At 27.7% G+C, this 16,669-nt stretch overlaps 1 protein-coding gene across 1 annotated transcript; it reads left to right on the plus strand.

Moving 5' to 3' along the window:
- On the plus strand, positions 1-16,124 carry LOC119616228 (dopamine N-acetyltransferase). Its single transcript, XM_037972556.1, has 4 exons — positions 1-278; positions 3,036-3,218; positions 13,991-14,143; positions 14,618-16,124. Exons 1-4 carry the CDS (start codon positions 192-194, stop codon positions 15,044-15,046), a joined length of 852 nt encoding a protein of 283 aa, XP_037828484.1. The 5' UTR covers positions 1-191; the 3' UTR covers positions 15,047-16,124.
- Positions 16,125-16,669: the final 545 nt, after the last annotated feature.

A 16,669-nucleotide genomic window follows, 5' to 3' on the forward strand; every position in this document is an offset into this window, starting at 1 on the left:
GTTGATATTTTGCCATTACCACACTTTCTGATCGTTTTTTATTATTATTTTTTAAAAATTTTCTCATCTGGTTGGTGTATTTTAAACCAAACTAAGTGCTCTAATTAAATTTTTAATACAAATTTATTACCGTGAAAAATTGTTTGCCAGTTTTCCTTCATTAATAAGACAACACACCGCCAGCTTCAATCATGGAAATTGAAAATCTTCCACAAATGCTAAAAAATAATCGCACATTTGCTGATAATGATGCGATTATGATCGAAAAGAGATATACGGTAAGTGGATAATGTCCCACATTAAAAAGTGTCTGTGGTTTTTTTCTTTGGTTCTTGTGATATAAAATAAATTTTATTAGGTTTTTTCTTAGAAAATTGTCGTGTTTTTAGAAATGTTTAATTTTTAAACATGTGCTATTTCGTTCAAAATTATTAATGAATTATGTTTTGTTCATAAACAACACATTAAAATTAAAAGAAAAAGTCATATGTTTTAGAATAATTTATTGAGGAAGGAAAAAAAACTTTCTAAATTAAGGTACAAACTGCCCTCATATAACGCGGTTTATATGACAAAAAAAATTACATAGCAAAATCTTACTTTGAAAAGTAAGAGACTAAAATGCTAAAATTTACTTACACAATAGCATTTTAATTCATTAAGTAAGTAGTTTTGTCTCTGAGAAAAAATCCTAGGAGGAAACCCCATTGCGTCTATTCAGTTCTTGTAATATTTTAGAGAATATGTCATAATATATTTTCGCAATAATGTAATTCAGATAATATAATTTATATCCCCGAAGTTTTAATAATTTCAGTCAATCTTAACCCATAAACTGTGGAGCTTAAATGTCAAATTTTGCAATATTTGGGTGTTATCTTTAAACCATATCAAAATATGAGTTATTTATTCCCCTTATTTAATAAAAAATGACAAAAATTTATAGTAAAAAATATGTGAAAAATAATCATAATTAACCCCTTAAATCCTTGCAAACAATTGCAAATTTTAAAAAACCCCAAAAAACTATCTTTAAATAACGCTATATATATTTCGAGAAATAAGAATACTTTTGAACTTATTTTAGATTTACCGACTTTTCTGAACAAAATATTCAACTTTTTCGACAAAAATTGGATTACTCGAAAGAAAACTCGAAATTTAAAGAACCCTATTTATAACATCCTAAATATATTCCTAATTTATTTTACAATTATTTTATTCCTTTGATTCCATATATAAGAAAATAACGAAGATTTCACAATTTTCTTAATTACATGTAATTCACTTTTCCAAATTATATATATTTTATTCTCTATTAGTCAGATTTGAACCTATTACTCATAGTTTAGAAGATAACATTCCCGTATTCAAAATTTGTTTATTACAAATTCCGACTAAAACCTGTAAATCATGCAAATACGATAACGATGCATTAGTCACATTTTTCTAAATGTTCGATTTTATTTTTTGTTCCCTAAATTGCCAATAACTCAAAAAGTTAAAGACCCGTAATTAAAATTTTGACAAAAACAATATACAAACGTGTTCGTCAAAAACCAGATACTTATTGTTTTTTAAGTAACAAACAATATTTTTTGCAGTTGAATACAAATTACAATTACTTTGTTTAAAATATAATACATCTGATTTGCTTTATGTACATATTTCAAAATGATAATAAAATTGAAATTAAATTTACAATTTCAATTTTATTAGATTTTAGAATGTGACAATATATGCAGTTAAAATGTTTGAAGAATTATATTAAATGCAATTAGTATGTAGACGTTATACAATTGTTTTACTATTACTTCCTGGGTTAGTTCATAAAATGCAACAGATAATCTTAATTTATTTGAAGTTACTTTTAAATTATACATATAATGTGTATATAAATACTTTTTATGCAAATATCAAACGAATACATTTCAAATATGTCCTGTGATATAATCTACATTCTATTTTGAAATTTTAAAGCATTTTTAAGGGTCTCTGAACTTTACAATACAAAAGATATTTGCGGAAAAACAATTTAATTTTAAACATATACATATTAAATGTTTCAACTGAAAATTAAGTATTAACCAGAAATAGAGGCCAATTTAATAAAAAAGTCACTTAATCAAAATAACATTTTCCCAAAGAAAAATATGTTTTTTCGATTTGGAATCTTTGTGAGTTTGTAGTAATCGTCTATAGTATAAATAAAATTACAGAAAAATGTGTATATTCATGTTCTTAGAACACAACAAACATAAATACAATTTCCGGAAAAAATAAAGAAAAGTCAAAACAAATAATATTTACTAATAAATTGAAAAAAGTTTTCACATTGACATGTATGTAAACATTAGGATGGTATTTATTATGCTCTGTTATAAATTGGAATACATATTTTTGTACTATTTCATTGTGTACAAGTTTGACGTTTTAAACCGACTAGGAATTGAGAATTTTATAAATTATATATAGACTAGACTATAGACTAGACTAGAGACTAGACTATAAGACTAGACTATAGACTAGACTATAGACTAGACTATAGACTAGACTATAGACTAGACTATAGACTAGACTAGACTATAGACTAGACTATAGACTAGACTAGACTATAGACTAGACTATAGACTAGACTATAGACTAGACTATAGACTAGACTATAGACTAGACTATAGACTAGACTATAGACTAGACTATAAACTAGACTATAGACTAGACTATAGACCAGACTATAGACTAGACTTTAGACTAGACTATAGACTAGACTATAGACTAGACTATAGACTAGACTATAGACTAGACTATAGACTAGACTATAGACTAGACTATAGACTAGACTATAGACTATAATATAGACTATAATATAGACTAGACTATAGACTATAATATAGACTACAATATAGACTAGACCAGACCAGATTATAGACTAGAATATAGAATGTTCACGTTTTCCTCAATTCTTTCAGTAACTTTTATAAAAATTTCAAAATCAAAAGCTAAACATTCATATATTTCATTTTCTTCTTTTTCAGCTTTCGGATTTATATCCAATTGCGAGACTTACCCAAAAAATGGACAGTGTTTTAAATGTTTCCTCCACGGCCACCACCACCACACAAGTACCTAAATCTGATGATTTACCTTACACAGTGGAATGTGTTAAACCCGAAGATTCAGAAAAAGTTGTTGAAATGTTGAAAGCATTTTTCTTTAAGGTGAGTTTTTTACCTTTCCATTTCATTGTCTGATTTCCATTAAAATCAACATAAACAAAATCTAAACAAAAGAATATGGAATATTGCAAAAAATACTCGTATGCAAAAATGAACTAAGTGTCAATGAATTTGATGCATTTGGTTCAATAAATTAAATTCAAATAACTATGCAATAGAAATAATTTAAACATTATTTTAAAAGCGAAAACAAAATGTCTTAAATTTGTACGATAATTCATATAAACAAAAAAATCATTAACAATTTAAAACATACATATTTCCATAACCAACAGAGATATTAAAGAATGTAAAGAAAACAATTATGTTCAACAAGCAAGTATAGCAAAGGTATAGAAACAAAGGTAGCAATCTACGCTTTTGTAATTTTTTAAATAAACTAATTTATACATATGTTTTCTTATTAACTTTGAACAAAGAATTAGATGAAATATAAAAAATGTTAATTGAAATTTCTAGACAAATCAATTTCGAAATTTTTAGAAAATGGAGATATCAATATACATCATACCTCTTACTTATGTTGGCTCTCTCAAACTGTAATTTTTTCCGGTAAAAGTCCAAACACTGAACAATTTTTTACCAGAAATGAAAAGATTTATTAAAGCAATCAGATAAAACACATTTCTTTAACAAAGAATACATTCATTAACAGCTCTTTATCGCACGTACTCCATCAGTCAGTTGCGGTATGCACACTTCTGCTGTACGTTTGTATCACGTATTCATCACTTTTAATTTGCTTTTTCACACTGTTGTTTATTGAAAATTAAATGTCGGTGCAAAATTAAAACATATTTGAAACGATTCTATATTTATCAATTTCAATATCAATATGAATTTGAATAATTACTTGCTTATAGTGATGCGAACAATTTGCAAATATTTATTTGGATTTTAATCTAAACAATTTTTGTACACCCTACACTAAAACAATAGGTAAGGGGAATACTGTACATCTATGATGATGTTTGCAATGTTAAAAATTATTTTCAACGATTTTATTGAACCTGTCGGTTCATATATAAAATTAGGTTAAACTTGATTTTTTCATTGCGAGAACAATAATAACATGTCGAAATTGTCCATAAATCAAACTTCACTAAGTATTGAAATATGGATGAACCGGTGATAAAAGCCCCATACCAATTTCCGCAATTCAGATAAATTTACCGGATGTTATTAAATTAGAGCATTAATCAGAAAATTGTTTATATCCATTTATGGACAATCTTTAAAAGAACGAAAATTTGCTCTAATTCTAACTAGTAATCTGTTACATTCGAAATTAATTTATAATGTGTCTTAGGACTTATCAGATTTGATCGTCTTTATTACTTAATTCGATATACATACAAAGGTCTTGTAAGATCAATCAAATATTTACAAAAAATATTGGTTACGTCTTTTTCGAAAAATATTTGATAGGTGTGAACGTACCTTTAAAAATGTTGATCGTTGTACTCTTTTAGTCCATTATTGATCATATTGTTGTTGTAGGGCATCTCATGATCGGCCATGTCCGAGTATAATTTCTTTATTGTTTTAAATTTGGTTTGTTTATATTGTAAAATCGAACAAAAAACAAGAAAATTTCCCATAAAATAAAACAAATGTTCAGTGAAATTGCTACGATTTTTGTAAAATTAATTTTGCACCTTTTGGAAAAATACAAATTCGTGTGGAAGAAGGAAAACACACGCTTATAATTGAGTGACCAGGTGTTTTTTATTTTTTTTTTTTTCTTTTGCAAATTAATATTTGTTTAAATTAGCATTTCATTATGGAAATTAGCATGAACCATACTGAGTGACAAAAGAAATACACAAATACTAAACTGTGAAAGTAAGATAACTTTTTCAATTAAAATTATTTGAAAAAAGTAGGGAGAATAATAATAATGTTGGTATAAATTTATATAAAGTGTGACAATTGTAGAACTAGGTAAGATTTACTGACAAATTGACTGATTAGTTCTACCGTTTTGCATTTTAATAGTAAAATCTTGAATAAAAGTATTTCATATTTAAATTTCATTTTTTTTTTCTTAAAAGTTCTAACCAGCAATTTAAATAATTTTTATTGAAAAGTTAAAGATCAGTTAAACTAATTTATTCCAATACACGATTTTCGTGTAACTTAATAAATTGTAAATATTAAAAATTTTTAATTACTTTTAAGTTCGAAAAAAAACCCACACAATAGATATGCTTGCACACGAAAAAACTATTATTACTTATTTGAAGATTACTTAGAAAATTTGCATACAAATCGCATTAAAAAAAGCCTCGAAAAAAAAAACAAATTAAATGACGTTTTAATATTCTCATTAATAAATACGTAATGTTTCCTTAAAACATGAATTCTATACGAATTTATTTGCCTTCAGTTATTTCGTAGTTTTTGTTTAATTTTCAAGAAAATATTTAATGCTATAGTTGTATTAAGTCATAAATTACTCAATAATCGATTGATATCGAATGTAATTAAAAGGTGCCACAATAAATTATTCCCCAGTTTTTTTAATGCAATAGAAAAAACTTTAAGCGCTACGTCAGTGAGTGACTTGTAGAATATTATATCAAATACATACTTACTGTTAGACAATTACAATTTGTGGAAAAATTAATATTTATTTTTAAATATAGATTAATGTTAAAAGGTGTCAAACTCGTAGGTAAACATTTATCCGTAACGTTTAACTCTATTTTACATTTATACATGCAACACAGTTGAACAGATTATTTGAAAATAACCCCTGCAAACAATTGCTATCTAAATAGTACCAATAACGTAACAACGTGTAGGTAAAAATATCTAAATAACAGCTAATATTGCACAATTTGAAAGGAAGAAAAGTGACCGCGTTGGTAAGAAACTGTTCCTCCTGTTTAATACTTACTTAGTGAGTCGATTTCGTTTCAGTTTTAAGTCACTTTTTTATAGCATAAAAGTGCGTAAAACTAGTAAAATTTCCAGTTTTGCCATAGCAATAGGGAAACTGGAAATTTATCTAATTTTACACTATTTTATGTAGTAAAAGCGACTTTATAATACATTTTCTTTATTTCTCTTTATGAATAATTTAAAATTGTTTATACTCACTAATCTCTCACTTATGTTTATTATATATTAAATTTATTTTTTATATATTAAATTTTAAATAAAATCATTACAAAATTTCACAGTGTGTTACTATTAGGGATGCCAATCGGGACTGATATTTAGAAATCCCGGGATTCGGGATTTTTAAATAAATCCCGGAATCCCGATATCGGGATCCCGGGATTTTCGGGATTTCAAAATCCCGAAAAATATAAAAAAAAATTAAAAAAATCTTAATAATTTACCGACAAAAATAACATTTTCTATTTCATATTACAATATGAATACACTTAGTAGGTGTTTACTTTCCAATAAGCATTTTGTGAAAAGAAAAACAAATTAATTCAAAGTACTTATAATAAAAATCTTTCCATCCCAGGTACTGAATAGTAGAATAAAAACCTACTTTTGAGCAAAAGCTTCTTATATCTTATAAATATAAAATAATACCCATGATATCCAAATTTACAATGGTTTCCAAATTTACAATTTGATGAAATCTAATATTTAGATAGTATGCGTAATGAGGATCCATACGAGGCTACATAGAGCTCCTGTACTGCACCTATGTACTCATGAGACCATTCGTTTTGAGATGAATATAGGATATATGGTTTTTAATGGTCAGTAGAGAAATAGTAATTCCATAGTAATTCCAGCTTTTGCCGTGTTCTCTAACCCAAATAAGGGAATTATCATCTCGCCATCTTATTGACAGGTTGACTTCCATTATAGATTCTAATACACCCATTAGATATCCGATTATTGCCCTTTTTATACCCTATACCACCTTAGTGGGGAAGGTATATTGGGCATCTTCGGAGTATTGCTTTTGTTTTATACTGTCCTTAAATACCCTGATGAATTTTGAAATTATCGGGCTTCTTCTCATCCTAGCCTAGTGTCCACATTTCGCTTAAAAAGAGAAGTGCCGTAATGAAATTCAGCATAAATAAATTTTATGTAACCGTAAATTCGTCCTCCAAATTTTATGAGGATCGACTCATGTGAAGGCTTCCCCCAAGCATATTTCAGAAAATAGTTTTTTAACAATAAATTGCTAAAATATATCGGAGGCGAGGTATAAATCAACTTAAATGATTTATTATGAAAACTAAATCACATTTTACTCTCATAACTGGTGCAGGGGGTTATATGGTCGTCCTCGCCCGCCAATAATTTCTTACTTGTTATTTTTATATATCCGATAGTATCTATGCCTATTTGTTGCCCTTTTTATTTTTGATATTTCAGCTTGTAAGTTAGTATAGTCATCTTAAGTCCAAAAACTTTTAAAATTCTCTTATTTAATAGTTTATAATGTATAAAATAGCGGAAAAAACACTTAAAAATTCGGGATTTTAAAATCCCCAAATTTCCCGGTATTTCATTTTTTAAAATCCCGGTTTTCGGTACTTTCAAATCCCGAAAATCCCGGGATTTTCGGGAATCGGGAATTCCCGTTTGGCATCCCTAGTTACTATTCACACAACTGATCACTATAAACTTAATATATTTACTGAAATATACAAACACTTTTTCTTTTAAATTTTGAGAGCAAAAATAATTCTGTCTTAAATAATCTTGTTAGTGTCCTTTTTATACATTTTTATTCTATCTAATTATTATCATTTACTTTTCTTTTTGGTATATTAGATCGAACTTAAATTTTACAAAAATGGGATAAAATTAGAAAATAATGTATTTTGTTTTTGTAAATATTTTTATTTAGCACTGAGAAACATGAAGTTTAGTTAGTTAGTTAGTTCGTTAGTTAGTTAGTTAGTTAGTTAGTTAGTTAGTTAGTTAGTTAGTTAGTTAGTTGTTAGTTAGTTAGTTCGTTAGTTAGTTAGTTCGTTAGTTCGTTAGTTCGTTCGTTTCGTTCGTTCGTTAGTTCGTTCGTTAGTTCGTTCGTCGTTCGTTTGTTCGTTTCGGTTCGTTCGTTCGTTTCTTCGTTCGTTCGTTCGTGTCGTTCGTTCGTTCGTTCGTTCGTTAGTTCGTTCGTTCGTTCGTTCGTTCGTTCGTTCGTTCGTTCTTCGTTCGTTCGTTCGTTCGTTCGTTCGTTCGTTCGTTCGTTCGTTCGTTTCGTTCGTTCGTTCGTTCGTTTCGTTCGTTCGTTCGTTCGTTCGTTCGTTCGTTCGTTCGTTCGTTCTTCGTTCGTTCGTTCGTTCGTTCGTCGTTCCTGGTTCCTCAGGTGGGAATCAAACCACCGCTTCCGCGTCTACCAGGACTAGAACACTAAACCACTAACCTACCGGAGGCCACAAAAACCGTAGTAAATGAAAACCTATAAAAAGGGACCTTTTCGGTTCTTTTAATGATACTTTTTGAGTTTTCTATAATATTAACCTAGAACATGAAATTAAGCTTGAACATATAAAGGCGACCTTTTGGTTTTCGAAAATATTGAACTTAGGGACATGAAATTAAATAAAAAGGTCTTTTGGTACTTTTCCGTACTTTAACCGGTACTTTTGAGTTTTCTAAAATATTAAATATTGACGATAATTTATAAAAGGAGTCTTTCTGGCACTTTTTTGTTCTTTTATTAATTTTTTGCAATTTTCTATAATATTGAAGCTAAAACATAAAATCGGACACTCAGCTTCCTAATTGTATAAAGATCTGTATGAGATTAATTTCTGGTTGAGAATTATAATTGCATCATCCTGATGTAATGAATATCTATCAAAAGGCACTGTCTGGAACTTTTTCGTTCTTTAAAGTCATAAAATGAAACTTATAGGGTTCTTATTGAAAGAGGTCTTTCATAGATTTTCAATATTGAACCTAGAAACATGTATGAAAATATATAAAAGGGTACATTATATTACTGATATACATATATTTAACCTCCAAAAGCAAAGTTTTTGAATTAAAACATAATTTTTTTGACCACTAAGCTTTCTTTTGAGTAAAAAAAAATACAACAGAAACATCCATTTTGAAAAAATATGGGAAAATTAAGTGCCAAATATTGAAAAAAATTAAAAGTTTAAAAATAATTTTCGCATCCCATTATAGGACTATAAAGCCCTTTAAGGAAATTTTATAAGCTTTCTTTTAAGCAAAAAAAACAAACAAAAATATTTAAACATTTTTTAAAAATAATTTTTTTTTTTTTGGAAATAATGAAGAAATAGTTATCTGAACTCCCTTGGAAAATGTTTACTAGGGCCAATAAATAATAAAACCCTGTATGACCAAAATGTCCAACTTTGATCCCCAACTGACTTTGGATGTTCTTGACCCATAGAGCTGATAATTTGTGTCCGGCCTACTATCCCATAGTACTAACCTTGGTGCAAATTTCATCCAAATCGGAAGACATCGATTTTTAAAGTTGGATCACTTGATACAAAATTCCCCATAAACATTTACAATAATATCAATTTTATTCCATTACGGTGAGGGTAGCGAAGCACACTGGGTATAGTTAGTCCAACTATATCAACCATATATAAATGTATACCAATCGAATTTGTTGCACATTTGGTTGTTGCAACTAAAACTATTTTTACAATTCTCCGAAAATTATCACTTCACTTCAAAATACAATTAAATTTTGAAAATTGCTTACACTCGATTGCGTGAATTAAGCACTCATTACCATATAACGATTTAAAAACACATTAGTAAAATCTAGTTACGTCAATCCAAACAGTAGAATAATTTAACACATCTGGAGTAATGTAGTCGTTCGTAATTTAGATTCTAAATTCATTTGTTCATTATAATAGTAAATATAAACTTGTATTACAATAAGTACTTAAGTCTCTAATAATAATGAATATAATGTTAATAATATAATAACGATTGATTGTTAAGCTGCTGCTGCCGTCACAACGTCACAATCACATTTGGAACCATCTGTAATCAGTCAGTCACTGTACGGGGGTGAAGTCAAATTAAATGTAGTTGTCTATTATTTTTTACATTTTACATTCAACGTGTTGATGGCATGAGCGATTAATTAAATTTAGACAGAAAAATTAAAGCAAAAAATAAATAAATATATATATTTTTGTAAAAATAAGACAAAATGCAGTTGTATTCGCGATTGTATTCTCGTATTAAAACAAATAATTGAAGGAGTATTTTTATACTGTTAATATGAATAAATGAATTTATTTAAACATATTTGTAGATATATATTTTTTTTTTAATTTTTGTTTGTTTTATTTTGCTCCAACTACTACTATTAATTAATTAATGAAAAAAAAATCCATGCACATGTCTAAGCTTGCTTTTTGTCGTGTGTTTTTTCGAGTGTTTTTTTTTTTTTGGTGTTCCAAGTTTAAAAAAAAAGCACTTAAGTGAGGTGGGTGGCTGGTTTGTTGGCTGCTTAGATTTTTCGTAGATAAGTTTAGGAATTTAAACGTGATTCTAATATTTAAATTTGCACTTTGCTTTCTATCTATTCTTATAAATTAACATTCACTCAAACATTCATGCATATAAATTAAGTTGGGTTAATGGTGTGATACTGAAAATTTAACAACTACCAAAATAATACTTTTAGCATTTTTCAATCTGCGAAAAAAAAAAAAAAATTTAAAATATTTTTGTATAATTTAAAATTTTAATGATAAAACGAAATTTATGTTGTTATAGTCTGGATTGTTTAAGACTATATTTCATGGCTTTAATTATTTATAGAAATTAAAAGAAAAGTTTATTATTACGAATTTTTCGATATTACAGAGGAATATGTATATATTTCTGAAATTTAGTAACTTGTTCAATTATTTATACACAATAGCAAACCCGTTTGTTTTTAATTGGCCATCACATTATAGGAAAATTCTTTTTTAAGTCGGACTACTGTATGTGGAACAAACGATCTACAGCAGTATTTCTTGTCCCTTGCGATGTAAAAAGGTTTAAATTAATGTAGCAATATAAGTACGACCTAATGTTTTTAGAGCGGGGTTTTGAGTTGGCAATCAAATAAATGCCAATTCATAATCAGATATGTTAATCAAAACATAAATTTAATCTGATGTTAATACTATGGTTCTATAGTTGAAACGAAAAGTCGACTTTTCGACTTTTTTCATTTAGTTAAAAGTCGACTTTTCGACTTTTTGCATTTTATGAAAAGTTGATTTTTCGACTTTTCGACTTTTTTCATTTAAATAAAAGTTGACTTTTAGACTTTTCGACTATAAGTATTTTATAAATAGTCGACTTTTCGACTTTTTCTGACTTTATTCGACTTTTTCGACTTTCTGACTATTTTCGACTTCTTTCTACTTTTTTTCCGACCATTTTTTTTTTATTTTTTTTTTAAGTTTTTCCGACTATTTTAGAGTTTTTGACTTTTTTTCCACTTTTTTAAAATTTTTGACTATTTTTGACTTGTTTCTACAATTTTCGATTTTTTGACTTTTTCCGACTTTTTTCGACTTTTTCCGACTTTTCGACTTTTTTCGACTTTTTACGACTTTTCGACTTTTTCGACTTTCTTCGACTTTTTTCGACTTTATTCGACTTTTTTCGACTTATCGACTTTTTTCGACTTTTTCGACTTTTCGACTTTCAGACTTTTCGACTTTTTTCGTCTTTTTTCACGAAGTCGACTTTTTTCACAGACGATAGTCGAGTTATCGACTTTTTTGGAACAAAATAGTCGACTTCGACTTTTCGACTTTTTTCGACAAAAAGTCGATTGTTCGATTATTCGAAAGTCGATTTTTAGAACCCTAGTTAATACCCTTTGATATTTTTCGCAGTGTTGCCATACAAAACAACAAAAAATGTCACTGTTTCTTATCAAAACAATGCATGTTTTATAAAAAAGAAGACAATTGAAATTTTAATATTAAAATTAATAAAAACTTAAATTTAAAACAAAAAAAAAAGTATTTTAAATGTGCATAATTTATACTAATCAATAAATAGAACATTTTATTATTTTTTTTGCATCAGCTGTTTACACTTTTGCATTTCTTGCTTAAATTTGAACCACCTCCATTGGGCGCTTAAACTTGCAAACAAAATTAACTGATTAAGTACTAGGGTTCTATAAATCGACTTTCGAATAATCGAACATTCGACTTTTTGTCGAAAAAAGTCGAAGTCGACTATTTTGTTCCAAATAAGTCGATAACTCGACTATGGTCTGTGAAAAAAGTCGAAAAGTCGGAAAAATTCGAAAACTCGAAAATTGTAGAAACAAGTCAAAAATAGTCGAAAATCTTAAAAAAAAAGTGGAAAAAAAGTCAAAAACTCTAAAATAGTCGGAAAAAACTCGAAAAAATCAAAAAATAGTCGAAAATAGTCAAAAAGTCGAAAAAATCGAAAAGTCGGAAAAAGTCGAAAAAAGTCGGAAAAAGTCGAAAAAATTCGAAAAGTCGAAAAGTTAGAAAAAGTCGACAATTTATAAAATACTTATAGTCTAAAAGTCGACTTTTAATTAAATGAAAAAAGTCGAAAAATCTACTATTCATAAAATGCAAAAAATCAAGAAGTCGAAAAGTCGACTTTTAACTAAATGAAAAAAGTCGAAAAGTCAAAAAGTCGACTTTTCGTTTCAACTATAGAACCCTATTGAGTACTCAAAAACAGGATTATTTTTATTTATTATTAACTTAATCGCTAATCTTTCACCTGAAGATTGGTCCTTAATGTTTTATTCTCTAATCTATTGTCTCATGAAATCTTCCAAAAGTTTTAAAACTTGTTCAACAAAGTTTCAAAAAAACATAATTTTGGAAAAAATCGTTTTTCCGTTTCTTTGATCTTTTCGAACTACTGAATGATATTATTAATTGACAATTCTTCAGGCCGTAGTTCGAGTGCCATTTGGGGATAATTTTTTTCCAAATTTTCTTGTAAATACAACTTAAATTTTCAGAGAAGTTGCGACACCTGTAATCGTTATTCCATCAGCCCATTTTTTACATGAATTAGTTTTACAACACAAAAGGCAATTCTAGAGGGTGTGGGGAATATCCGCAATTTAATTTTTTTGGCAAAATGGAAATTTTCTCTATTAAGAACTTTTTCTTTATAATTAACAAATGACCTGAAAAATTTCATCCACTCACTGTATTTGTATAGTCAGATAAAAACAATAGAAAAATATTTGCAAGTAATTGTTGTTAGTAAACAATATTTGAATTTATTTATGCGCGATAATAAAATCAAATATTCCAAAAACGTAAATAAATTTGCATATTGTTTCTTTTTTTTTTTTGGATTAATAAAATCAATCAATATCGATGAATACCAAGCAAAAATATGTATTTGAATAATAAAAATAACAATATAATTAAAACAATTTGGTATTGATATTCTGCAATTTATATTACTTAAATATTTTTTGTAAATCACAAATTTTAAGCTAATCACAACAATGAAATAAAAAAAAAAATTGAAAAAAAGTATTTTTTTTAAGTATGTATTTATATGTATGACATTAAATAAAAATTATCTCGTAATTATCAAAATGCTTATTTAATTACTAATTTATTATAACTGGTCTTCAAAATAATTCGACTTCTAACAACCTGTAAGGTTTAACGACCCCTATATTTGATTTCTTAACAATTCAAATATCAAGAAAAAAAATTAATTTTGTTTTGCACATTATTTGTTTATTTAATTACTTAATTAATTTATTTTCGTATTTTATTTAATTTCAGGATGAACCTTTAAATACGTATTTAAATTTGGGTGAATGCAAGGAATTAGAGGAATATTCCGTTAAATGTATAAAAGATGGTTGCTCATACAAGGCAGTGACGAAGAGTGGTGAAATTATTGGGGTCTTCCTAAATGCTCTCATGCATCGTCCGGTAAGTTTTATTATTTCGAAATCGCCTACATACTCCTAAATACTCCTCGAAAACTAATTCAAATATATAGAAAAAACATACTCCATTTAAGATTATGATGTCCTATGTGAGGACCACGTAATCTATTTATGGATTACATCAGCGTAATCCCAAAACTACTACATGATCCATGAGTACTCAAAAACAACTTTCGAGAATTAATTTTAATTTAATCGCTAATCTTTCACCTAAAGATTGGCCCTTAATGAATCATGTACTAAAACAATGTTTACAGGGGAGTAATTGTGGTATTACCGTAATGGATCACATACTCCAAAATTGTTCTAAGATAATTATAAGAGTTTAAGTCATTTTTATCTGGAGGAACTTGTATGATTACTATGTTCAAAAGTCATCCGATTTATGCCTTTACAGAAGACTTAAAAAATTCAGTAACTATTACTAACAAATGTACAATTTTTCCTTTTGTCGTAGGTGCCCAATGCTGAACATGAAAAATCTGCAGATTCCTGTGATCATCCAAAATTCAGAAAAGTTTTGCAATTAATGGATTTCATTGAAGGAGATTTCAATGTCTTTGATTTATATCCCGGCACCGATGTTATTATGGATGGTAAAATTCTCTCAGTTAATTCCAATTATCGTGGTTTGGGCATTGCTGGTCGTCTCACCGAAAGCACTTTGGACTACATGCGTGAACACAAAATTCCCGTTATGCATGTTTTATGCTCCAGTCATTATTCGGCTCGTGTTATGGAGAAATTGGGTTTCCATGAAGTCTATCGTCTCAATTATGCCGATTACAAGGTGGATAATGAAGTTGTCTTTGCACCCGGTGAGCCACATTTAACGGCCCGCATATTGGTCAAAGAAATTGCTGAGGTTAAGAAAAGTCAACTGTAAAATGTTGGTTTTTATTAGATGTTTGAGAAAACGAAAGGCACAGGGTACTTGTACTAAAAGCTTAAAACTAAATGGAGTTAAATGTAGGTACACATGATCATGTACTTATAATTACATTTGAAAATAAGAAAAAAATACAACAGATATACTAGAAAATAACCCACCCAATCATTTATTTAAGAATGGTTGTAAATGTTGTTAAACTTTAGATTTTAATGGTTAATTAATGATAAATACAAGTTTACCTTAACAAATAAATGTATAGAAATATTAATTCTGATGTGATTTTAGATTTGTTTAAGTTAAACTTTACATTGGTGTTGGTCATTAATATTAAATGCTTACTTTTACTTATAATTGTATATTTACTTAAATAACTATTCTTTTTTTTTATTTTACAATTCCTAATCCCATTACCCAAAAACAGCGTTTTAATGGCGTTCAACATGCATTTAACATTATTTAGGTGTTAATTCATTATTAAGATTCTTATGCAAACTATAAACAATTTTGTTCGCCACTGTTTGAATTACCAATGTACAATATGAATTTATTTTAATCCTTTATTTGTTCATAATGCTAATAATGAAAAAAAGAAAGAGATTGTAATTATTTATATTTATGTATGTTAACGATTTTATTATGTTCTAAATAATAAAAGTTATTATCTGTTACAACTTAATATGTATCACTATTTTTCATTATCCAATTAATTTGTTACTACATTATCATGTACTGTTTATAACAAAAGTATAAAACCCTAAAAGTACACTTTAAAATAAATGATAATTTGTCTAAGGCACGGCAGCAATTTTGGAAAAGTGCTAAATGGTTGATAAATAAATGTTGATGATAATGTTGAATATTAAATTATTTATTATTATACAAAATTAATTATGTTTAAATAATATTGTGTATGATATTTTGCTCATTTATGAAGCAGCAATTTTAATTGCTGCAATAACTATTTATTTTGTACATGCATAACTATATATTGTTAATATTTAAGTTATTTTTAAATATTTTTATTATATTATGATTGTTTTAATAAATAAAATGCCAAAATATCCTAAATGAATTAAATTGTTTTTACTAATTTATTCGTCAAATAGCTATCTGTATAGTTGCGGTCAGTTTAATTGTGGTTAGAACTAATTAAGTGATTCGGAAAGTAATTGCGGTTTTTTTCAGTTCCGCAATTACTAAGTAGTCTGTGTGTCCCTTTTATACCGTACCCCAGCAAAAAATAATGACGACATACATACATACCTAATTTTAATCCAAAAAATTCCTTATAAATAACAAACAAGGGTGTTATATTCGGCTATGCCGAATCTTGTATAGCCACCATAAAATCATGTCCGCACTATGGGCCAGAAATCAATTTTTTGGCCAAAAGTCCAATTCAGGTAGAGCGAGAAAAAAGTTTTGACTTATTAATCTGGAAAATTTAGAGATTATACTGGTAAATTTTTTTATCATTGTGAGTTAATGTGTTCAAACGGAAAATACTGTTTTCGAAAATAATATATATTTTTCACAAATGTCCAAAACATATAATATAAAACAAGTAAGAAATTATAGTCGGACGAGGCCGACCATATAATACTCTACACAAGTTAT

This window comes from Lucilia sericata, unplaced genomic scaffold (genome assembly GCF_015586225.1).
Source record: "Lucilia sericata isolate MDLA Ls3-8-SP2 unplaced genomic scaffold, ASM1558622v1 Contig000062F_arrow, whole genome shotgun sequence".
Lineage (NCBI taxonomy): Eukaryota > Metazoa > Arthropoda > Insecta > Diptera > Calliphoridae > Lucilia > Lucilia sericata.